We start from the raw sequence: 25784 nt of genomic DNA, 5'->3' as shown, positions 1-25784 counted from the left end.
CAAGTACAGCAGCAAGAATTCCCCTCCACCCAACTCTTTCGGTCTGTGAAGGCCTTGAATTGTACCCGTGCTAACCATCTGAAAAGCAGGACAGGGAATCTGCTCATGAAATACGTGAAAGGAACTTTGCTGTGTAACTGCATGTTGGCAGGCTTGAGCTGCATTGCCTTTGCTGTTAAGACTCATTTATCTTCAGGGGTTATCTGCTAGAACTGCACCCAGGTACACTTTGCTGATTTTCTTTACTAGGAAAAATAACACAGTTCTTGGAATCCAAACACAGAACTGTTTTCACTCATTTCTTTGTCTCCAATTTATAATTTACCCATCTAATTACATCAATAATTAACCTGGAGAATTTAATATAAGCGTTTCCACAGGTACCCACTCCACTGAAATTGTACCAGAGGTTATGCAGGGAACCCATGTCTGTAATAATGAACTTTCTATGTTACATAGCCACACCTACACCTAAAAGGAAACGTGTAGTGGAAATTCTCTCCCATACCTTTATGGCAACTGTCTGCTTTCCCAGACAACTGGCATGCTGTGCAGGCTCTACAACACAATCTGTGCCATATCTTCGTACCAAATTCACTGTGCATTTGCAAAAAACTGCATATATGTGATTTATCTTTCCAGGATTAGCCTGGATTTCAGCATCTGAAATCTGGCAAGTCTACAATTACTCAGACAGGCTGCAGAGTCTATGTAATCTGTACACATTTCTGTTTCACCCAATGCTAACTCTGGTTAAACGGAATTATTGGTATAACTAGCAGGAAGTACAATTTTGAATTTGCTTTTTTGCTAGGGCTAAAATAATACAGGACAATGAATTAACCATAGCTGCTTGTATCAGTAAAATATCTGGAGTGTTGATAGCATAACAGAGATGTGTTATCATAAGAAACACTGACATAAAATAGAAAAGAGCAAGCTACAGGAAAGCATTTCAACTGAATACAAAGGAAGAAAAACCAATAATGAAAGGCATTTTTTTCTCCTTTTTAGCCTGCTGGCTAAAATGTACCAGCTTGAACTCCCCCAACAATCCAACAAAAATTTTCATGATAGGTGCTGTGCCATATTTAAGGGAAGCTGACTGAGCAAAATATGATAGAACACATTAAAAAATAAAATGAAACATACTACTATAAGAAGACAGAGGTTGAGGACCTGTGTATGCTAGACCAGTTTGAGAACGACGCTGACTATATATTACTGTACTGAATATGTCAGTTTTGTTGTTCTTTTACTAGACACATTTCCTGGGTGGTGAATTACAGAAAATCAGCATCTAATACAATTCACCTCCCTCACTTCAAAATCTCAGTATGTTTTTTCATGTTCTTCAGTTTTTTTCCAATGGAATTCAAGGTTAGAAAATTCACCAGCTATGGATACAGTTTTACTTCAAAAGGGTAAAGCAAAGTAGAATTTTCAAAGTGAAGAAAACAAAGAAATTTTGGATTTTATAGGTTATCTTCGCTGATGAGCTTTCTCTGTGAACGCACTATGCAGTGCATTTAGTGAAATAACAGTGCCCTCTAGTGCCTTCATCACGCACATTGTTCAAAGTTTTTTTTCTTTAATAAAGCGCCATACCTCAACACCACATTCAGTTTGAAAACGATGTTGAATAAAATGACTGCGTTCACTTAGTTATCACTTCTTAACAGGATTATTTTTCCTACTCATGACTAATTAATATACTGAGAAAAAAAAGCAGATTAAATACATATACATACCTACACATATGCATAAGTAGTACTTATTATTGCAAAAAATGTGAAAGAATAAGGTGGATGCTTTCACTACAGTATCAGAAATAACGCTGAAATATTACATTGTCTCAATAAACATTGACCATGTTTACAAGAATGCAAAAATGAGAAATAACATGAAACAAATTTCAAATACAAATTTGAGAATGGAGCATGAGCCACATCCAAAAAGCTTTAATTTATAACCCAAGCATTTCTGATAAAGAATCTCTTACTGAAGGTTATGATATATCAAGACACAGTTTTCACAGTCTTTCTTACAATCTTAATAGCACTTTCAAGTGAAGCAAACATGTAAAATATCAGAAAATCCAGAATAATTACTAAGGTCAGCTCATTATCTGTGACTCAGAGGTAGTTAAAAGAAAATCCAGCAAGGAATAAGTTCTTGATGGAATATTAATATCTACTTTGAACATCAGGGCTTTTGAAATATTAAGTTTTCTTTGACTGTTATGAAATTTTGGTTTTCCTAATAAGAATTTTTATAAAGAATGTTAAAATACACGATACTTTTTCACATGACCAGAACATATTTTCTTATGTCTGATCAGGTAGGCAGTATTTAAAAAGTATACCTATGCATCCTTTCAAAAAGATATTTTCCTCTGATGCAAATTAGCTTTACAGAAGCCCATCCTTACAATTGATTACTATTACCTATTTTAAAATATACATATATGTCAGTTTGGTTTATAAAAATGGATCTTAAGAATCTAGCTGGACCTATAAAACATAGTTTTAGACTTATAAAGCAAAGTTATCCCACCCTGCAACTGAAATTACAACACATTAGATATTTAGGTGGGTATGTTTATAGTTCTACACATCTGGCAACTTGCATTTATAACTGATTCACTGGAGGACTGACTTACGAGGTATTTTATGATATCAAAATACTGCATTGCATTTATTTTCCCAACAAAAGGTAGGTTTTATGTGGAATACTGAACAGTGGGGGACAGCTCAAAGTGTTCCCCAATTCTCTAACATAGATCATCAGTTCTGCAAAGCCTTTGTAGTCATACTGTAAAACTTGGGCTGTGGTTTCTGCACACCACTTACATAACTTCTGCTCATGTAAAAATCAAGCTTTTTTCGTAGACATTTTAGAGCTCCTTCAGTCCTCCAACTATCTTTCGGTATGTATGGGCTGCTCTGTGTTCTTACCATTTCCTACTTCTTTCCTGTGGCATTTTCACACATTTAAAGTTGTACTTAACTGTGCAGATCTACTACTAAACTGGCATTGTCAGGCTAACATAAAGAAGATGTCATCTCTTGTGATCATATTATTATAAAATAAAACATTTCATATGGTATTACAAAATTATACTGTACTTTACGTACATGATTTATTCAGTTTATCATTCTGTAATGACCCTCACTGTAGGTTATACAGGAATTACTGTACTTACTTTTGAGATCTAAATTTCTGGCTCCTGCCGTGCTCTGTGTTGTGATTTTATTGTCAATCTTTACAGTGTGGAGATTGTTGGTATCCCTTGATATCATCACATTATGCCACTGGTTGTCATTCAGAGGTTTATTAGAACTTCCTTTGATGAGATTTGCACCATTTCCCAAGTCAAATACATAGTGTAAATACCTGGGAAAAGAGAAAAAATTGGAAAAGTTTCCTTTTTCTTTACATAGCAGGGGGGCACTAATTAATATGTCTAATATTTCCTATTTCCTTGTACTCCTCAGTAGTGCTAGTAAAACCAAAGAAACAATGAATGCCAGATGGGGAAACAACCTTAATTCAGAGAAATCACCATTTTTGTTTAGATGAGCTGAGATGCAGTCCCAAGTTTCTGGAGAGTAACGAGCATTCCATGTACCAACACATACATGCATACATACGCAGAGAGAGAACAAGAGGAAGGCTACAAACTAGTACTTCTTTGTGGTAAACACTATAGAAGTTATACCTATTATTTATTTTCATATTTTTCAGGCATCTAGCTTCATCTGAAAGAAAGAGTCACAATAAAGCATATGAAGTTTAACATGAAGAAACATTCATCAATCATATATGTCCAGTCAGATAAAGATTTGTACCCTAAACTTTCCCTTGTATTTCTCCTGTATATGGACATTTTGAATAGACTGCTTTTTTTCATTATGCTGATCCATACATACCCTTTTACTAATTCAACCACAATGAAATCATTTCCATCGCCACTGTTATAAAGTATCAATCCATCCAGAGAGGTTGTTTTGAACTGGAAAAAAAGGTGCATAGATGTATATGCTTGTAGCGTGGCCAATGCAACATAACTTGCTTTTGTTTTAAAGGTTACAGGGTCTGCTATGATGTTCCTGAACCCAAATCTTGCATTTAGCTCACAATAATCGATGTCTCCATTTTTACATAAGTCAATGTATGCCATGCCATTAAATGTAAGACTCTGTAGATGCCCAATGAAATTAGAAGGCACAGAAGACAGGTAGCGCCGTTCTGTTATTATTCCTGTTTCTATATTGTGGAATTCCAGCCGTGTGTGGTCACCAGCCATTTGACCTTTAAATAATAACAAGAAAACACACATTAGCATCTGAAATGGGAGGTCCAAAAGCACATCATGTGATTAAGCATCTGCATCAATTTCACACTTTTCAGAATGTGCAAGGCCAATTCTTGGCTCCAAAAAGGATTCTTCTAAATTGATCCAAAATACTGGTAAACATCTGGGAGGCCTTCAACTGAGTTCACTATGTTTGGATAAGGCCAACAAGCAAGATTTCTAAACTGAAACACAATACCACAGTACATCAAACGGCCAACAAAATCCCTCACTTTGGTTACACTTAACCAGACACATGGTTTTATTATATGCAAGTGCAATTAATTAACATGACATGAAGATCACAAAGGCAAATCTCAGAGCTAAAACTACAACACTAGCATTTCATGGAAGAAGGACATAACACTTTGGGGGATATTACTCCACATGTTTTGCTTAAAAGTGCATGATTTGGCAAGAGAGAGGAAGGATTCCTGTTTAAGCTGTCTTAGGTATATTAACGCCAGCTCTGTGCTGCAAGGGTGGACAGAGCCTTCTTTGAAAGCAACTAGCTTCGTACCATGGGGATAAACCATGGGAGAAAGGGGCAGAGCCTAAGCGATGGATGAAGCAGAAAGCATGTAGCAAGGGTGTGTGCCAGTGTCTTGTAATCCTGAAAATATCAAGGGACTCGTTTACATCAGAAAGGTGGCCAAAACCAAGCCTCACAGATACCTTTGAGTCTTTCTTTGTCATGCAAGGACTCCTGCACAGCAGAAAGCCCAAAATTTGCTGACTGTATAGCTAATCTGAAGGAAAAGATCAGGGTACACTGAGTACCAGTGAGTTAAGTTTTTAAGCTAGTTATTAAATACCTTACCCAGCACATCAAAATTGTGTCCACTGAAGAGTTCCCTTTTTTAACAAAGCTTAGATTTTTTTTCCATGCTTATTTTAAAGAAGTAGGACAGTACTCTCACAAGGCTGATTCATGGTCACGTTGTGTGGGTATGATGACAAAACAGCTTTTTATTACTAATCAATTTTATGCCCCTTTTGCAAACCATGGCCTAGATTTCCCCGTTCCTTAGCTGTTTCATGTCTCTCATGGAGTACAAAGAAGGTGAACAGCAGACCTAGTCAAGCTGGAGTAAATACTGGCATAAAACTGCTCTGTAATACAAGTTCCCACAGTTGCAGTGCAAACCTGTGGGCAGGCTGAGTCCCCTCTGTCCTTCCCTGAACATGCTATTCCAAGAGGAGAGAGTGTGAGCTCTGACCCAGGCCGGACATATTTAGCAGAGGTGCAGAAAACCCTGAGGCAGACTTAAACAGCTGTACCTCCACAGATTTTATAAGCAAGTGTTTGTGTACATGTGTGTGATCAGGGAAAAGATAAGGGCTTTGCCCAGGGAGATGGATTCACAAACAGGTTAAGTCACAGCACTGACATACAAATACAAGCATCAGTGAAGCTACAGTGAAAATAGGTCTGCAAGCTTTAACACCATTCAGACCACACACACACCAAAATTGCTCTAATAATTTATGATAAATATTTACAAGCAGTTTACTTAGCTTCAGGACGCATTCTACATAAGAAATAACTTTACTGATGTCATTGAACATCATCGGCATCTGGGATTTGCAGTCATATGGCTGAGCACTGCTAGAGGCACCTTAATCCCCAAGGACAGTCTTCCCGATATGCTTGTTTCTAAACATCAGTTCTGAAGATACTACTTCCCCTGATGTATTAAGCAAAGGTGAGTTCTTCCTTGCAGTAATGACTCAGGAAGCTGACTTGAAAAATGCCAAATCTGTAACTTTCTGCAAGGCCAAGAGCTATATATTGGATCACATCCAGGGAGCTGAAGATCATGTTTTAGAGAGGAACATTGTGTATTCCCGTCTTGTATCACTTCAGATGGCATTGCATAAATGTCATGGCAAAAATCCACTAGGCTTTGGCCTGTAGCACAGTATCCTCTCTATATTCACTACCTTAAATGTATTTCTTCCTTAAGCGTAGTAATGAAGTTCCAGAATCTGGGCTCATATCCCAAACATCCCTCCAACATTTCAGTTGTACAAATACGCTAACAGGACTTGAGACTTCACATAATGCTCCACAGTATTTGCAACTACAGCAACGAAGAAAAAGACACTGCAGTTTGTGCTTACAAGGTTGGGTTTCGTTTTGTTGGTTTTTAACTCGTCAGGTTGATGCACAAAATGCATTACTTGTTGCAGTGCTATAGGACATCATACAAAAGGCCAAGTGAACTTCTGTTCATAACCATAAGCTAGCTATCCTTTCCATTATCCAACTGTAGTGACCTCCTTCAGTGTACTTTTATTTTCTATAAATTTCCAGAAAAAGTGCATCAGGGCTGCAAGCATCTAAACTCTTCTATGAGTAAAATTTTCAAAACCACCTGTATGACTTCCAGTGAAAGCTAGTAATGATTCTGAAAGATATTATTTATCCACGAATTATGCATTTGTCAAAGATAACTAAGCTCAATCCATGGATGAATAGGTGATATTTTATAACCTGTAAAAAATGGAAAGTCAGGGTGAATTATTTAATAGCTTCCAGCTTAAGCTTTCTGGATCTGTCAGGTTTTTTTTCATATATGATACAATCAAAAAAGGAAAATGCAGTGTGTGGTGCGGGAAGCTGGAATTTTTGGGAGGAAGTCCGTTTTTTCCTCATGCTCCCTATAAGATTATTATAATCTTTCACATGAATAACTACCAGGTCATATTTTAACCATATTTCTGATTGTTGGGACATCTGAAGAAAGAGTTCTAAGCAGTTTAAAGCAGTTACCATCAAAAGCATTCCAATCTGATACGGCAACTCTTCCACCAGCCCTTTAGAAACTTCAAAGGTACTACACATTAAACTGCACTGTGTACATTTGAAACATAAGCTCATAAAGGCTTTGGCAACACACTGTGTTGCAAAAAAAACCCAACCAACAGTCACAGCGCTATGTGGCAATAAAGATTTTTCCATGTAGAAAATGTAATATTCCTCCAACTAATAGAAGATTTCCCATGTTATCAGACTTTTAAGTTCCCTCTAGCTCCTTCTCTCATGCCAGTTCCCTCCTCATTGATGGAATAGGCCACAGATTGGCCACACAGCTTCCTGCAGGAAGTTTAGGAAGACTTTTTCCCTCCAAAATACTGGGATGACTTTCTCTCCTTGGATGAGGATCATCCAAGAATTATTCAAATGTAGGCAACTTCAGGCTTGAAGAACTGAGAGGGATTTCAAGTCAAGTGGCCAGCTTCTGATGCACATACTGGCATGTGGAAAGAATACAAGTGTTGCATCAGAAAGTTGGACCCACAGGCAGAACTTTGGCCTGATCAGAAGACAACTGAAAAGACTCACTGGCTTTAACAGGTAGAATAGAATAGAATAGGACTATTTCAATTGGAAGGGACCTACAACGACCACCTAGTCCAACTACCTGATCACTGCAGGCCTGATCAAAAGTTAAAGCATGTTATTAAAAGCATTAGACAAATACCTCTTAAACACTGACAGGCTTGGGGCATCGACCACCTCTCTAGGAAGCCCGTTCCAGTGCCTCAGCTATATGCCCAGACCACGATATTTGATCATAACCACAGTTATCCACAATGGAGAATGATTACAAGAACTTACAAGTCCTACATTCTTTACATATTACTATCACCTGATAGAAACCTCCTGCTTTCATCTTAATCCTTCATATATATTTTGAACTTTTCTGAAACTGTGCTGAGCAGCTGGGATTGAACCCAATGGTGAAAACAGTATTTCTTGGGGGTTTTGTAACCTGTAATATTTGTAAATAAGAAATCTGCCATGAGAAGCCCAGGAAATATAGTGTCTAGAACCAAATGCACATTTTATTCAGATCTAAACCGCTTCCTCTAACTAGGAAACGTCCCCAAAGTAGCATTATTATTTGAGTTGCAGTTGAAGAAGTTAGATGATGATATTTTTCAGTGTCGTTCCTCCAATACTATATATTTGTCTTCACAAAGAAAGTTTAGGTTTAGGCCATCTACTTTCTTGTCCAAATGACCCAAAGCATCATTGCAGACTAAATTTTTGCTTCACCTCTGGAAAATCTATTGATAATTTCTGATGCTAGAAAATGTGTTCTTGCAACCATATGAATACATAGCAATTTTTTTTTTTCTACCAGTGACATGGTCTTCAGTGTTCTGCTGAGGTGAAAAGGGACTACTAAAGAAGGTGCTTTCCTTTTAAAAACCCATTAAAATTGTTACCACTTTAACAAAGCTTAAAACCAATGATAAAAGCTATTTAATACTACACAAAAAAAAAAGGAAAATACTGTATAGCTAACATAAATTTAAACACATTGTATTGTGCAAGTAATCAGGGCCAGAAGCCAGGTCTGTTGCTATTAACAACACATATGTAAGCCTATCTTTAACAGAACAAAATCAAAGTCTTCTCTATTATCATTTCTGATAATATATACATAGGAATATATTTCTAACGTCTGCTTGCATTCATGTCATGTTTTTTCTCCCATCCCAACTGCTATTTTAGTATTTGAGAAAAACCCGTTGCCTAACATTTAATTATTGAGGACAGCTGATGCAAGATTTAAAACGCAACAGAATACCCTTCAAACGTTTATGAAATTCTCTCTTACAGCAACGTCTTAGAGTTTAACCTTAGTATAAATTTCGTGTGTTGCCAAAAGCATTTTACTTGCCTTCTCATTAGTGATGTACCAAATGACTTCTCTTCAATTACTGTATAAAAACGTTAATTTAAGTCAGCATGAAGGTTTTCATTAATTCCAACAGTAATGTTAGAGTAACATTAATATCAAGTGTAATAGCGCACTTGTAGTACCAGTATTTCAAGATGCATAACATGGATTTTGGATCTTACCCAGGAAAATAAAAAAGCATCTGTTGCTTTCAGATAAAGGCATTTTACTTCTGTCATTTTTTGTTTTGTGTTTCCCCCCAGTAACACAGAGTCACAACGCCACACTACCTGTCATGGCCTGCTGGTCATCCACCATTAACTTTAAACTTTTTCCTCGTCGAACCACACGCACTGTGTGCCACTCATTATCATTGAGGTTATAGCCAGCAAAAAGGGTTTCTGGACCTTTGCCTGTAGGATATGCCAAACAGTCATTATGCAATCTTTAAATCAGTTTACATGTGAACCTCACAGAGAAAGAGAGAGAGAGAGAGACAGAGAGACTGGCTGGGCAAATGTTAAAACTCACCAAAAGTCACATCAAGCATGAAAATTACAAAGTATAAGCAAACCTCAAAATATAGAGCTACTACGTTAAAACACTTCTACTGTATATTTAACAATATAAATGTATTGTATATGCACATTTAATGAACCAGGTTGTCATAAATAGGCACAGTCAAGATAGATTCAGTTATGCACTTTCCAGTCATATACAAGCCTTTAAGAAATGGGATTACTGCAGCCAGAACAACTTCAGCATGTGTTTAAAAGACTGGATTTTTGTTCCTTTATTAAAAACAGTTTGGGGGAAAAGGTACAAGTGGTAAATGTGTGTTCAGGTGTGTTATATTCTCCTTAATCTATGTTAGCTTCTCAGCATTTGTTTGTTTATTAGGACTTCTCAGAAGATCATCTATTACCTTATCATCCAGGTGACTCGTTAATATTCAGATCCAGTACTTTCTGATGTTAGCGGACCTTCAAACAATACTTTCCTTTTTCATATAACGGACAATTTTTTTAGTAATCTGGTATTTTTTTAAGCAGTACAACAAACACTTTTGAAGCAAACAGAATTCTATGCATAGCACAGTGTACTTGCAATAAATGAAGTATTCACAAATCCAGGAAACAGGATCTCCTTTAATACCTAGGAAAAAATTTCTCAGAAGAAAATTATTATGAAAATTGTCCCTTGTACTCTTGACCAAGAAGAGAAAGAGAGAAAAATCCTGACTAATTGATATGAGCTGGTGATTGACCAAGTGCTGAACTGATCAACAAAAACTTCTGTGCTCAGACCTGAGTTATTGGACCTATGTAGTGACTCTCCAAAAGGTAAAGCTAACCTGCAATTAACAAATTACATTCTTGCAAAACAGAGAACTCCCTGGACAGTTTTTCAGTTCCTGTGGCAGAATAAAGGCTGCTGATAACTAAGAGAGACGTATAATAAAGTAATATTTGACACAAAAACATTAGGGTTATACTGAGTCAGACCATTACCTCCACTATATCCTTCCAGGTGACTATATCCCACGTTGTCAGCCTTTTAAAAGGGATATTTGCCACTGGCTCTGAAACTCTCCCACATTTCTTTTCGGATTCTCTTCCACCCAGTGCAGGCTGTGATGGATGAGGTCTGTTACTAAATGGGTACTATATGACATTTTCTAAAATCAAGGCCTCTCTGACTTCAGGACTGCACAGAGGGAAAAAGACACTAATAGCTTGATGTAGCTTTTCAGCATGTTGGACAGTTTTCATCTCACACTTTTTCCATTTTCTATCAGCATTTTTTCAATTGCTGCTGGTTTATTGCCCTGCTTTTATATGCAGTCTTTGCTATTTTGAGCATGTCAAGGGATCTCCAGGAATAAAAATACTAGCTACAGCAAAGGCCGTGAGATTCTGGTAACATCATGTCGCTTTCTCTATGCCTCTCTATTGACACTAGGCTAGGAAAGGTGTGCAAACCCAGCAGAAGGAGATGTATATGCACTCACTGGTGTCAACTACCTGAATTGTTCTGTTCTTTACATGTTTACTTTCTTTGACAAGAGAAAGACCAGTTTTGCATAATGCTGAAGTGAATAATGCTCTCTTTGAATATGGTGATATAGTGGCAGTGAATAATGCTCTTCAAGTAATTTCTATTATTCTATATTCTCTTGGGTGCTTAAATGGAAGCAATTTCTAACTAGATTTGCAACTCATGGGATGGATTTACAAAAAATGCTTAAACGACATGGGTAGCAATAGTAGTAGGAGTCAACATGCCTACTTAGAAATACATCACTTTCTATTATTTTAAACATTAGCCCTTCTTCATTTGTTAGTCCGTCTTTATTTTTTTTTAATTTTTTAAGTAGTTGAACTACTTATTCTCCCTTATCTCACAACAGATCTCTAAAAGACCTTAAAGCATAGGCAATTTTAATTTGCTGTCAGATTAACAACCCTCTGCAGTGTCCCATTCTTGTATAGGTGCCACAGTGTATATAGTTATCAAATCCAACTTGGCTGCTCACATTTATACAGGCAATATGTCTTGTCTTTTAATGGTTAGGGACTTATAAACTCTTCCTGTTGTAAAAATAAATGTATGTTTTCCTATGTATCAGTCTACTTCCTTTGCAAGAGTACTTCAAGTAAAAAAATCAGGTCAGAACTACCTGTAAGGTGCCTTTGTTTGCAGTGCATGCAGTCCAAACTGGATTAAGGGGAAGTATGGTGAAAGGGCTATGAAAAGGATGAACCTGGGTATAACACACTATGGGAACAATGCATCTAAAGCAGTCCTGGCCTTGTAGAAACTAGCTACCTTGCATGGTAAAGAGGTTTTTCTTACCTAAAGCTGATCTCTAACAGAGAAGAGGAGGTTTTACTTTGTCATAGAGAGTGCAAGGAACTACAAAATAGCAAGACCCAGTGTTCAGGTATTGTGGATGTACCTGTCACATCATGTTGCATCTCTGCAAAGTAGCACACTTTTCCATGGCAGCTGGAGGGGTGGATGAGAAAGGACAGATGCCCACCATTCCTGTAGAGAACGTAGCGCTTGGGCTGCTTCCTGGCCAAGAACATGCTTTTGCATATAAAAATAGTAAATGTGCTTGTGAGCACAAAAATTTCTAAATGCTTAAACACAAAAACATGTAGGAATCCCTTGATACCACACAAGTACAAGGACTGCAGAAGAAAACTTAACATATCTTGTTAAACGGCATTGGCCAACCTCAAACATAGTTTATATTAGTACTTTCCTCACTGACTTTCAAATATATTAACCTGAAATTAATTTAAACATCCTATTATTGAGATCATACCAGTTCAGACTCTTCTTCTGTCCTGATTTATAGTGCTCTAGTTTATAGTGAATCTACTATAAATCTAAATCTACTAAATCATTAGCTTTCCAGTCTTATTCTGAGTTTACACTGATCTGATTTCAGTTCATTTAAATCACACCAGCAGAAAGTGCTGTTGTATTCAAATAAGAATTGGCATATTCGCAGGGTTGGTTTGGTTGGTTTTTTGTTTGTTTGTTTGTGGGGTTTTTTTTTTTGGGGGGGGGGGGGCTGGACTTTTTTTTACCCTCTTTTCTTTAAAAACATTAAATATCACCCGTGAGAAGAAAAGCAAGAATCCTAATTAAAAACCACCCAAACAAAAAGGATTATTTTCTGTTTTTTCTGGACTGATACTACTCTTCAAACCTTATGTCCTTCTACTACTATTTCTCATGCTGTCCTCCTCCTAGAACTCATTTGTCTCTTTCTAGACAGGACAGTTAATTTGTTTCACGTACCCACCACTCACCCACTTTCTGAGATACTGATTCTCTCAGATACTAATACCTTAATCATAAACCTTTCTTTTCAGAGACACGTTGTAAACTGCAAAAATCCACTAAGTATCTCCTCTTGCTTAAGTATGAAATTTATTATCAATATCTATGCTCAACTTTTGTCCTATTTTAAAGGCTTAAATAACTACTAGGTTTTATGCATCCCTAGAGTGAATGGATAGCACCAAATAAAAAAGTATAGGCATTTTTATGGCTCCCACAATTTGCTCATAGTCCATCATGTCAGTAAAATCTGCACATCCATTTAAAAGCAGATAATTGCTTGTACAACCATCTTTTTACATGGAAAAATACAGACTGTGCAGCCAGTCGACAGAGTTACAACTCTTGATGATGGAATTCATTATGAACTAGGACATAAAAATGTAAAGCCCCAAACACTGTAAGTTATAGCTTTACTTAGGCACCTAAAGTTGAGCTTACATTGTTTTCAGCACCTCAGCTAGAACTTACTGCCTTTGGTCCTTTTTAAAGTTAAAGGAAAAAAGTACAAATTTCCAAAAAGAAAAAAAATCTCACTTTGTGAGATTATGTGCTGAATATTCTAAGTGTTCTCTGGAGATTCCTATTCTCTTTACTATCTCGTGAGGAGCCTGTTCAGCCTAATTCAAGTGCCGAAAATTTGCTGAATTCAGATGGGCCTGTTAATTGATGGTAACATGCATACTTACTTTTTCTATTGATGGTAACACGCTTACTTACTTTTTCTCTTATAGATATCTATCCTGTTGTACTTAAATTGGGAGATCCAACTTAAAATGGGAGAACCAACTATTTGAACAGAACTTCAAAAAACCCAAACTGATTACTTTGAAACAAGATTTTAGCTTTTGGCATTGTACCAAAACACATTAAAAACTAGTTGCCTCAACCAAACACAGGAATTATTACTGGCTCTTACAATGCCATCCACCACCACCAAGGCATATACCAAAATGCCACCCAAACTTGCTTGAAGCATTCAATTCTATGATCAAAAGTAGGTATCAAAAATGAAGTATCAAAAGACAAAGTAAATAAAGACTAGCGAGGGAGACTGGATGGTTCAGTGAACACTATACTAACATACGGAACCCAAGTTAGTTACAGGCAAATCACTACTATTTATTGGTCAGTATAAGAAATGTCAGTGGTTTCGGTCTAGTTTGCTAAGAGATAACTATGCATATTACAGCAATCAATATCAGGTGGCATTTCCCATTTGAGATTTGAGAGTAAGTGAACAAAAGGACAAAACCCCAAGGATCATTCCAGTTAATAGAAAATATTATTTTCAAGTCAGGGATGCCAGGATATCAGAGGGAGTCTTACAGCTAAAATAATATATACACAGCAAACTGAATTAGAAAGTAAAGACAGCTGAGTGGCTCTGAGAGACACCTAGAAGTGTTATTGTAAATACCTGATGCAGAACCAGAGAACTCTGTGCCATTTATCCTGCTTTCCAGGGTAAATCTAACATGCCTGTAATCTAGGCTTCTGTTCCAGCAAGCAGCCAGTCTCACAGCCACTGTACAAGCCTTACACACCAGTCTGCAGTATAAAAAGTTCAGAAAAGATTCCTCCAGAACTAGATGCAGAAACACAAGACAAATAGGGGAAGGCATCTTAATCTTCATTATCCTTTCTACGGTGGTTGGCTGCAGAAACAATTCTGGTCTTCCAAATCACTCACTTGCAAACTTGAATTTAGAAAGTCAATTATTATAGTGAGTTAACTGTATTTTAAATGACTGCATCTCCATCATCCTGAAATTCCCTGACTAGGCATGTTTCTTACTAATAGAAAAACTCAGTTGCCTTTTAAAGATCAGCAATGTGTATCAGTTTATCATTTAAGGCTAACTGATAAATTAACTTGAGAAAGTCTTATTGCAGGTCAAAGAAATTTTATCAACCGTATTTTCTTCTTAAGAAACTCATACAGAAAATTCCACAAAGAACAGCACATTCACTGAATTGTATCAAGCAAAACATCAATCTGCACTGCTTGATCAAATGTTCCAGCCCACAATAGCTTTATACTAGGCAAAATTGCTTTTGCCAGTTTGGGTAAAGTATTGGCAGTTTAGGGTATTTTTATTACTTTTTAAAACAAAACCTGACATTTCAGAAATTAAAATGAAAAAGATTAGAGTTGCTAATATCATCTATTAGCCTTCATTTCAGCTGTAGACTAGATTTGCTCATATTATTTTGATTAACGGAAACATAATACTAAATATTTCCGTACATGCACTCATACAGAAATTCAGAAAGCTAAACAAGGTGCTTTTGAAAATTCTACTGGCTTTCCTCTATGTGAGCAAACTACAAACAGACTGCATTTAATATTGAACTAGTTCACTAGAAAGGAAAACCAGCATACATAGTGAATGACTGCAAAAGAAAAATCCATAGAAGGATATAAAAAATAACCAATCCAAGACTCAAGCACCGTATCCAGGTCTGAGGACACAAAGTTTTCTATAGTAATTTGCCTGTTTCATTCCCCTCTTTTCTGTGAATTTGCCTTCCCTGGCCATGGTCCGAGCTGCTCAGTATTTCCCTTCTCCCAGCATTGTCTACCTTTTGACTTAAGCACGTTATTTAAGTTGGGGTATGATAGTGCACATACTCATCCATTAATTTCTTTAAAGCTGTGAGATATTAACTGTTGGTGACATGGAAGTATCTAAATAGAGTCAGTGGATCAAGGTGGAAGGGCAGAACATAGACAGATCTATTGGACTAAATTAAATCTTGGTGTCTGCCAAGAAAGGTGCTGATGATAAAATACTGTCTTGTGAAAGCCTGTTCTCTATAAAAAGAATGAGGACCATTACTGAATTTCACCAAGACGGAGAAAGAAAAAAACATCAGAAAGTAGTAAACTTCTGAGTTGCAAGTCTTGGCCTCTAGAGTTTCCTGCCACATCAAAGTATATGTAGAACACATACACATGCTCTCAAAATTCAAAATTGTGCTTTGTTGCTTAATAATTGGGTCTATATTAAGTTGAACCATATTTCTTGAAAAAATGGTTTTGAAATTGCAATTACAATGATACATGAACTCAGAGTACATGAGAGGATAAAACTGATTTTCTTACTGCATTATGAAATGTCTAGCCCAGCTCAGAGACATTTCTCAACACATTACTCAAAACATTTATTGTTAGGAATCAGCTGCATTTTAATTTAGTTTTGCAAGTCATATATCTAAGCAAGTGAAACACAAACAGCCCTAAGGACATGTAGTTTTCCTTCTTGGAAATAATGAAGGAAAAGTATCTTTTAAAAGCTAAAACCAGAAGTCAGCTAGATCTCTGTAGTTTTAATAAGAGCGCAGCTTCTCTTTTGTACTGCTCTCTAAGGATCATGACTATCAGAAAATGTGCTAAAGGTACTAAAGGTTTTATGAACCTACCCCAAGGCCCTGAACTAAAGCATAGCAAAGTCAATGAGCTTGAAACATACGGTTGTTGCTTTGTCAGCTCACTGCTGAACATTTTCAGCCAAATTTTCAGAAATTATGTTGAACTTGACAATTGACTTTGCTGTAGGTAAAGGTGAGCATGAACTTTCAATACATGGCAATTCTAAGCTAATTTAAAGCAAGCTTCAGTGCAAGATTATTTGCTTTGTATTTCCCGCAGGTAAAAAAAATAGCACTTGCAAAGATTGTGCAGCATTATGAACACACTGTAAGGTCAGATCCTGCTTTGAATCATGCTAAGTGCACCCAAATCCTAGGACTGTGAATTGCTATTTGGCAGATTTACTTCCACAAACTACTTGCACAACTTTTTAGTGAATCAATTTGTTTTTACCTTACGTTTGACATGGCTGCTATAATGAAAAACTCCAAGAATTTTAAGCTGAATTTCAGCATTTTGTTTTAAGTAAGGTGCACTTAACACAAACACTTTCAAGAGAATGTCTTTGACTTCATTCTACCTAGGCTACTGCAGTACATTAGGAAAGCAGCTATTTCACAAGCCTGCTATCCCATTTTCTGAGCCAGCTCCCCAGTTACCAGAACAGTCCTGTAGCCGAGCCTGAGAAAAGATCACAGAAGGATGACAGCAAGGGAAGCCAGCTGGAAAGTCTGGCCACCAAGGGGAGGAGGGACTTGAACCTGGACTGAGTCACTGCAACAACTCACCTAGACACACAGTGACACTGACTAATACAGGCAAAAAAATAATCAGTTTGGCTTGATAACTGAAATCAGTTTGTTTTTTAAAGATAATCCACTATAAGCTAGTGTATTGTGGTGGTGCAATTCTACCCCCTCCCCTCCCCACTCTCTACTTGCTGTGCTGCTCGATGCTTGGTGTGATGACAATCCTCTTCTGGGTCATACCAACCTGGGGAGGTAAAGACTACTAATGGTCAGGAACCAGGGTGTTAAGGTGTCCCTTTGACAAATCTGGCTCCTGCTCTCCTTTGAAGTGGTTATAACAGTCCATCACCTCCTGACAGCTTGATACATCTGTACCCAGGATGCGGTTGAAGGAAAACAATAGCAGAACTGCACGTATATCAAGTTCTTGGCCTGTGCAACTGGTGGAAAACACCAGAATATTTCATCAGTCGAGCTGGGCCAGAGGGGAAAAGTACCTGATGAAAGTCTTGGACCCTATAAATTGCGACCCCATGTGAGACCCTCTGAGCTCTCCTGGATCGCAGCGGGCCTGTGACCAGCACCTCCCCTGAGCTGGGACACCTCTCAGGCATCAACTCCTCGGGTACTGTCTGCTGTCAGAGTCAACGAGAGGCCAGGGCGAAGTCGACCCGCTCAAGTCTCAATTATTGCCCATTGAGAAATGCCAATGCGTTGTGGGTATTTACTAAAAACTCGAGAAAAGGGAAATTTTAACTTTGAGCTAGTTTCTGTTTCACCCACTCTCTCTCTACTTGAGAATGTGTTTGGGCATACACAGTTATTTTCACTAGTGTGGGTACATACTTATTTTACTGGATCTAAGTATTTTTACCTATATGTTTTGTGTTTGTGAATATGTATGCATGTATATATTGATTTAAGGTACCATATAGTAAGCTAGAGTGAATCTTGTCATCTTTGAATCTGTAAAGTCACTATTTTAATTATAACATTTTTTGAATTATTTTGTAAATCTTTATATTGGTTAATGATTAAGTGCTGCTAATCATCAATAAATCTTGATTTGCTGCTAAAACCATTACCGTGTTAATACTTTCATCCACGACATGTATTGCACAAGGAAGAATAAAATGGGAAATTTTAATTCATTTGCAGTACTAAAATTTTCCCACACGGAATGTTTGTATTAGAGAGCTTTCTTATATTGAAAGTTGGTTTCAATGAAAAATTCCTTTTAACTCCTAACAAAAACTTTGTAAAACTGGTAAAGAATGCATAATTCACCTGGAGTTATTAGTGTTTGCTTTTTTTCCTCCTATAATGGGAATAAGATTGAAAATCACAAGAACTGACTTGGCAACTCCTGTGTAAAATAGTGCCAAGTCTAACACGAAACCCCACTTCTAAGCAATACTGGAATTTAATTTTTTAAAAGTAAATATTCATTGTTTTGATATGACTTTAATGGCAGATAAGATTTCTAATATTCATGAATTCTGTGTGAATTCAGTTGATTTGTGAGATGTGGGCTTAAACTAAGTGGGAAAAAAGTGATCCTAAGATGAGTTCAAGTTCATTTTCTGCTTTCCCAAGAAGAGTTAGATTTTTACCACAGCAGACTCATTATTCTTGACTTGACTACCCAAACCAAAAGCCCCAAACCCTACAAAACACAAAGGCAGAAACACATACATTCCCTGTCCTGGATTTCTAGAAACAGTGAGAACATTCCTCTGAGCTTTCAAAGAAATGGAGAGAGATGCACCTGGCAATCTCCTTTTCCTTAGACATCATCTCTACAAGTTACTAATTCAAATACAGTGCTTCAGCTTCCAGAAGAACTTTGCTGTCTCCTTTGACCCTGAGAGATCTGGAGGAATTGTGACTTGGAAGAAGGATTTCACCATGAGGCAGCTATCTAAATAACTTTGATAACCTGTATCTTAATTGCTGATCTGCAAATTGTTGTCATTCAGCTAATAAATATCAAACAGACTGAGCTACACAGCTGCTACTGTGAACAGATATAGCGGATCTCCAAGTGTACCCTGATGGTGCAGACACACTTTATAAGTCTGAAGAACCTGTGTAACTGTTTCCTACTGTTGTCTGCCCTCTTTCTTTCCACTTAAACCCAGTGAAGGAAAAATAACGTAAGTTACTGTGATTTTTGCAGAAAAAGTTGGTACACGCTTGATTTTTTTTTTTTTTCTGAGACAATTGGAATATTTGTTGTACTTTGGTTAGATTATAACTGACAACTGGAAAGAAGCAGAAGCAGCTTTGATCACACATTAGCCTTTCTGACTTTGATATTGACTGTGCCCATTTATATCAAACCATGGCTGTCAAAACTCTGAAGTACATTTTAAAAAATATAAGCAAAATTTAAGTATGCTGCTCCATAATTTACCTTTTTATAAAATCACTATATTTATGCAAAAACGAACATAACAGAAAAAACCACTTAAATATTTCATTTTACCCTTATATCTTGCACATTGTGCTTAAGAATAAGCAGATTGGCAACCAGTTGGCACAGAAAGGAAAAGAATTTGGACTGTGACTTTATTTTAAGAATAAGCTCCTCTTAATTTACAGGTGTCTTCATCCCAAGGCACAGCTACTATAAAACAGTAACAACTAAATCTAACACTCATATCCTTTCTTTTTTTTTTTTTTTTAATGAAAATGCTCAATTATAACATTTTGCCTAGTTAAGGGTAAAGAGAATAATGTTTAAAGGTTTGTGATTGTTGATTATTATTTAAATGTTTTAAAATATTTTTATACTCATCATGGATTGAAAAGCACAATTTCTTGACACTGCTTATTCTTGGACGCTTCTATGTAGACAGGAGTCAAGCAAGGAGAACTAAAATAGACTTTTCAGATTATTTTCAGAAATGACAAGTAGATGGATACAAAGGGTGGTCCCCATTTTATAAACAGCCTCTGCTGACTTTGATGTGTGTGGGATTTGTCTCTGATTTTTTCTGACATACAATAGACAACATAAAGCCTATGCTTATTTTCCTGTATATTCCTAAACTATTTCACAAAATACTTGCGGAACCACACCTTTTCTGATTTGTATTTCTTCATCACTATGTCATGTCATTCTTGCTCCAAGTTTGTACTTACAAAATTTGTCACTATAGTGTAATAGTTCATGATTTGTTTTAGACCTTTTCAGCTTCTGAAGAGTCACCAGTTCAGCTGCACCAGGTTTCATCCAGAATTTAAGATTCCTGATGTTCTCAATGATAAGGGCCGTAGGGCAGAGCACTTTGCATATTAACAGTAGCAGGGTCATATAAAGTGAACACGTATTTTAAGATTTCAATGCTCTAGTACTATTTAAAAAGGGTAAGCAATACACATTAACAGTTGTTTGAATCTTCCTTATAAATAAAAGTTCTTTTAAAGGAAAAACACCCTGAATTTTTCAGATTAACATTGTAAATAACATTGTAAATATTCTTTAAAGGTTTCTGTCAGTTTTGAATTAGGTCTGATATTCCTTACCTGCAAGAAACCAATCTGAATACTAATATCAGGGAACCTATAAAAATGGCATTTTTTTCAGACATACCTTTACAGGGCTCCTGAGCCTAAAATAAGATTTTAAAATTGACTACATACTTATTCCATTAAAGATTTTCTTGGGAAAAAAAGTACTCAGCTGTCTTAGATACCATGTATGTTTGAGACAGTTTGCATTTTGTTAAAGGTAAACTTTCAGCAAATCTTCCAGCTTCTTCATGTGATTTCTTACCCAAAAGACCGATGTGTGTTTGTTTCCTGCAAACAAGGCATTTTTCTGCATTCTGCATCAAACTTTTCCTACCACATTTCAGCTGCTTCTAAACCTATTACTTTCCCAGACATATATTTATGGTGGCTAAACGAAACTGAAGTGAACTGTGACGTCCACAATAGTGAGTTTTCATCGTTCACTTGCAACTTTTTGAGAATTTCATTTTGCAATTATGGCTGCTCAAGCATTTGCATGCTAACAATATGTACAGTCAAGCACCTTTTGCTATCTGTTATTTCCAGGCTGTTGCAAGCTCTGTCTCTTGCATATCCATATAAAACTATACCAGCATGACTTTCAACACTGAGTAGATGGAATTGATTTCAACACTGAGAGAACCTCTCAGATGCTCCTTTGCCATTTGTTATCTCTTAAGGACTGTGCTTAGCGTCAGTGAATGACAATTTTTGTTATTGAAAAAAACAAGTAAGCTTCTTGACAGAAGTTCTTACTCGCACTTTCTTAAGGTGCACTCTGGATCTTGGTTTATGTAATTTTAGGAAATCAAGAATCCACATTGTAGTCTTTTCTAGCTAGTGAGGCTCCTATTCATAAGCTGATTAGCTTGTCAACTGACTTTCTAAGCACCTTCTATAACCTGCAAAACGTTAGCTGGAGATGCAAGAACACTCCCCTGAGAGTCCATGGTGTGCATTGTTCCCTCCTAGGAAACAGTATACTCACTTGCTTTCAAGCTGCTGAAATGTTACATAGCAAAAGCTGCACAGACAATTCAAAGCACAGCGGTAACCACACACAAATTCAACAGGTAATTTTCACTTATACTCAACAACTGTAGTGCTTAAATTTTGGTAAAACTAGAGTTCCTTAGACAGTAATAAGCATACTATCTATGCTTGTTTTTCTTCATTTCTGATTCAATTTCCACAAGTCACATGTAAACAGTTCATGGCATGTGAAACATGGAACTGTTGACTTACCTATTTGTTCTTTCTTTTCCAGACAGATTTTACCGTTAGCGAGAAAAGACTGAATGTGCAGAAATGGAGAGGAACTTTTAACTAATTAAATGTTATTTCTATATACATGTGCTTCACTCCTTGGAGGAAAATCTCACAGAATATAAAATGAATGAGAAATAATAGCAAAGAATTAGTATAAGCTACATTAACCACAGCTCCCTCTTTTCTTTAATAGCTTTTACTCATTCCATGTCTTGTTCTTCATCTTGTGTCTTGTGGCTTCAAGACTGCCTAGACAAATAACTGCTGAAGAATTCTTTGCACAATTCCCAAAGGGGTCTGCATCTCAGAAAGCCAACTTTATCTTGATGTCTCAACTCAACAGAATAATATTTCCTTTGAAGTGACTTGTCTGATGAATTGAGGCCTAGAAATCAGCTGGAAGGGAGTGTAAGTTAACCTCCTGGCAAGTCATCCAAAAAAGAAATGTGCTTGGATGAAAATTTTAACAACTACCTGAATATATTTCATTAAAGTCATTGTCAAGAAGACATAATAAGGAAGCAATTATGTGGTTCCAATAATAAGCTACTGAGTGCTTAAAATGTTATGATAGATGTTTCATGCATTTTAATACACCCAAATGCGAAATGTGCTAGATACAGAGTGCTTTTAATATAAGAAACTGCTCATCAGTGACATGCATTGAGTAGATGTTTTTAACACTATCAGGTCTTCAAAAAAAGCACACTGAAAAATTAATAACTGTTCTTATAACATTAATGGACAATAATATTGTAGCTAAGTGCTTCCTAGACTTCTTCATCAAGATTGAACTTACGAAATGATGACTTGCTGCTGAGAAGTGAAGCAATGATAAAATAGTCCACCTTTTTTAAACAGTCATACAGCTAAAACTAATACATACTTACACAATATTTTCTGCAGACACAATAAAGGAGGGGCTATCAAAATGCCACAGACGGCTCAGAAACCAGGTTCTGTGAACTTGTATTTATGCAAATAGGCAGAGAAGCCTACTTCTGTATTAGAGCACTACATATGGAAAAGACAAAGACTCCACGTCCATGTACTCTTCACTACTGTCTATAATCTGATCCCACTGATCTTAATGCTTAAGGAGTAAGATGATTGCTTACCAGGGATTTATTACAGAATTCCAACAGTACAAATGTATAAATGTATCAAAATAATTTTAATTTAAGCAAAATTTTAGTTTGGTACCCCTCTTCTCTCCCCTAATTTTTTTTTTTCTTTCTTTGATTGAAGAAGAGGTAGTCAAACTTTCCCTAAGAAGCTTGGTTCTCCTAATCACACCAAACTGAGAAATAGGATCTGATCTGACTCTCACAGAAGCTGGTTGAACTTTTTTTATAATGTAGAAGTGTTCTATTCATAATACCTATTAATATAAAAGGGACAGAAAGAATTCGCCTCAACAGGTTAGACCTAATGTTAGTGAGAACCAGACATCCCATTCAAATTTCACTCTCTACAATTCTCTATTTCCCCACTCCCTTATCTCTTACCCATGTATATCCATTTTATTAAAAAAACCCCAAACACTCATTATAGGAATTCTTTACAATCATATATTAGGACAGAGTATGTGATGTGTTGATCAGAAAAGCAGTATGTACCTGCAGAGAGATAGCAATTTGTTTGGTTTTCCTTGAAAAGTTCTGGAGATAAGCACAGCAACATTGATTCAGTAAGGCATCGTATTCAGAAAAAGTCCTATGCATCTTCTTAACATACTGTAATCCTTTCTGACCTATTGATGATTTTAGATTTGGAAAAAAACCTAAGTTTCTATCACCTGAAAAAAACCACCCTCTTCAAACTGTAATCCTATAATATAAAGACTGTAGTATTTCTCCACAGAATTTTCATTTATAAGTACTTCAAAATGTTTTCCACAAAAGTATTAACAAATAAGCATCACAACAGCATTATTTCTTAGAAACAGTCTTAAGAAACAAATGAGGAATAATGTGAAAAGCAAATAGAAGTATTTATACATGAACTCTGATGGTATTTCCAATCCAATTATAAATTTAGAAGCATTATCAACTGAGCAGTGCTGAGTTAGTTATTTTTTCTTACTACTGAATATTAATGATTATTCTACTTTTAAGTAGCTACAGACCTTACCAGAAAACTCTTGGTACTAAGTCAAAAAAGTTACTCTCAACGCTTCTTACATATGAAATAGCCAAATTAATTAATGGTTTATTTGACTGATTTTGTCAGTTAACTAAGAATGAAGTTTTTGAGAATTTATTGACATATTGACTTGTGTAATCTGCTGCCATCTGTGTGGTAATACTCTAATTTTCAGAGAATCTGATTACAAAATTTAGAATGACTGTATACAACCCAGCTGATGTTAGATTTACATATTACTTTCACTAGCAATTTCCTGTTTGCTCTGAATAGGGGATATAAACTAGTGATAAAATTATTAGGAAAAGCTGCAAAATAAGAGGGAAAATGATCCATAAGACAAAAGCTGGTGTACTCAATTTTACACCTGAGTTCTATATCGTCTTGCATTCTGCCTTTGATGATGACCAGCAATTGATGTTTAGAGAGGAAAGGAACAATATTAAGCTGCTTTCCCCTAACTATTTCCTGCCAGCTTCTAGCAGCTAGCAGTCACAGACTTTCTGAGCGAAGGCTGCATCTAGATCATCAGTTTTAATAGCAATGACAAACTTTTGTTCCATTAAACAAAATCTGTTTGGGAACATGAGGGTGGCCTTGGCAGGTAAGACCAGAAGTCCAGCTAGCCCAACACCGTGTTTTCAACAGCCGTTAGCAGGGCCACAGTACAGGAATTACTACTCTACACTGTCACAGCTTCCAGTGGCTAACATATCAGGGACTACTGGGGCTACAGAAACTGCCTTATCACAAAAAGTCCTTGAAGTATGTCAGTTTCATACTACCTACTAACTTCTTGATGCTTCTTATGGCTGTATAATCATACCTTTATAAAAATATACTCGTATTTTCTCAGGTATTTTTTTAGCTCCTCCATGTAGGAAAGCCAATCCGTACTTGGAATCCTCCCTGTTGTAGTGCACTGTCGTGTTCCTATTTAAGTTCATGAGGAACAGGAACTAAAAACACATTCAGCAGTCAAGATGTGGATAAACAATGACTGCACAACAGCAGAATGCTGTTTTCTGTTCTGGTCTTACTTCCTTTCCCCATAGCTACTAGCACCCTTTGGGATTTCTGGTCACTTCTGAGCACTGAACTGTTTTACAAGAGCTATTTACGACAACTGCACAATTTCTTCAGCTCAGTGCTAACAGACTCCATTGCTGCGCTTGCATAATTAAGGTTGCTCTTTCTAGTATAAATCACTTTGTAGATATTGATATTTAATTCCACGTACCATCTTACTATCCAGTCATTCAGCATTTTGAAACCCTTCAGAAAACCCTCACGTGCAGCATTTCATTTGATTTTCGTAAATAAATCTCATTGCATCTGCGAATACTCTATTTCAGTGTTCCTCCTCTCAATAATTTATATGTCAGTAGAGATTCCTCTGAGACCAGTTGGTAGCAGAGCTTTATTATGAAATGACTGCCATTGCAGCCCAGTTCACTAATATGAATAACGTTACATTAGCTTTTATATATTATTCTCCAGAAGAAAATACTGTTCAGTTGTTTTCCTGCTACTGATTAGAACAGCACTCTTCAAAATCCCCACAAGATTAGACTGTAACATCCACTTTCTGTCATGAAAAAAATTGTGAGGATAATTTAAATCACCAATCTTGAAATGTGATTAAGTCATCTTGCTTCTCAAAAGCTAAATGAGAAAAACATAAAAGTAAAATAAGAGAAATCTGGGACCTGCTATACATGAAAAACTTTGTGCTGCTTCTTCCCATTAAAATAGTAGAAAGGCCTAATCTTCTACTTCTGAAAAGTCCTTTTATGAAAGTTTTAATAGAACCA

The 25784-nt window shown here is 36.5% G+C and overlaps 1 protein-coding gene across 26 annotated transcripts in view; it reads right to left on the bottom strand.

Moving 5' to 3' along the window:
• NRXN1 (neurexin 1) overlaps positions 1-25784 on the bottom strand; it is a 736627-nt gene that overhangs the window by 377808 nt on the left and 333035 nt on the right. For all 26 annotated transcript variants that reach the window (XM_074817633.1, XM_074817632.1, XM_074817635.1 and 23 more), the window contains 3 exons: positions 9345-9467; positions 3933-4314; positions 3206-3396 (listed from right to left, as the gene is read on the bottom strand). In XM_074817633.1, the coding sequence (XP_074673734.1) occupies positions 3206-3396; positions 3933-4314; positions 9345-9467 (696 nt within the window). The remainder of the gene's footprint in view (positions 1-3205; positions 3397-3932; positions 4315-9344; positions 9468-25784) is intronic.

This window comes from Strix aluco, chromosome 3 (genome assembly GCF_031877795.1).
Source record: "Strix aluco isolate bStrAlu1 chromosome 3, bStrAlu1.hap1, whole genome shotgun sequence".
NCBI classification, from domain to species: Eukaryota; Metazoa; Chordata; class Aves; order Strigiformes; family Strigidae; genus Strix; species Strix aluco.
The sequence above is the reverse complement of the archived record's forward strand: the minus strand, read 5'-3'. Positions and strand labels throughout refer to the sequence as shown.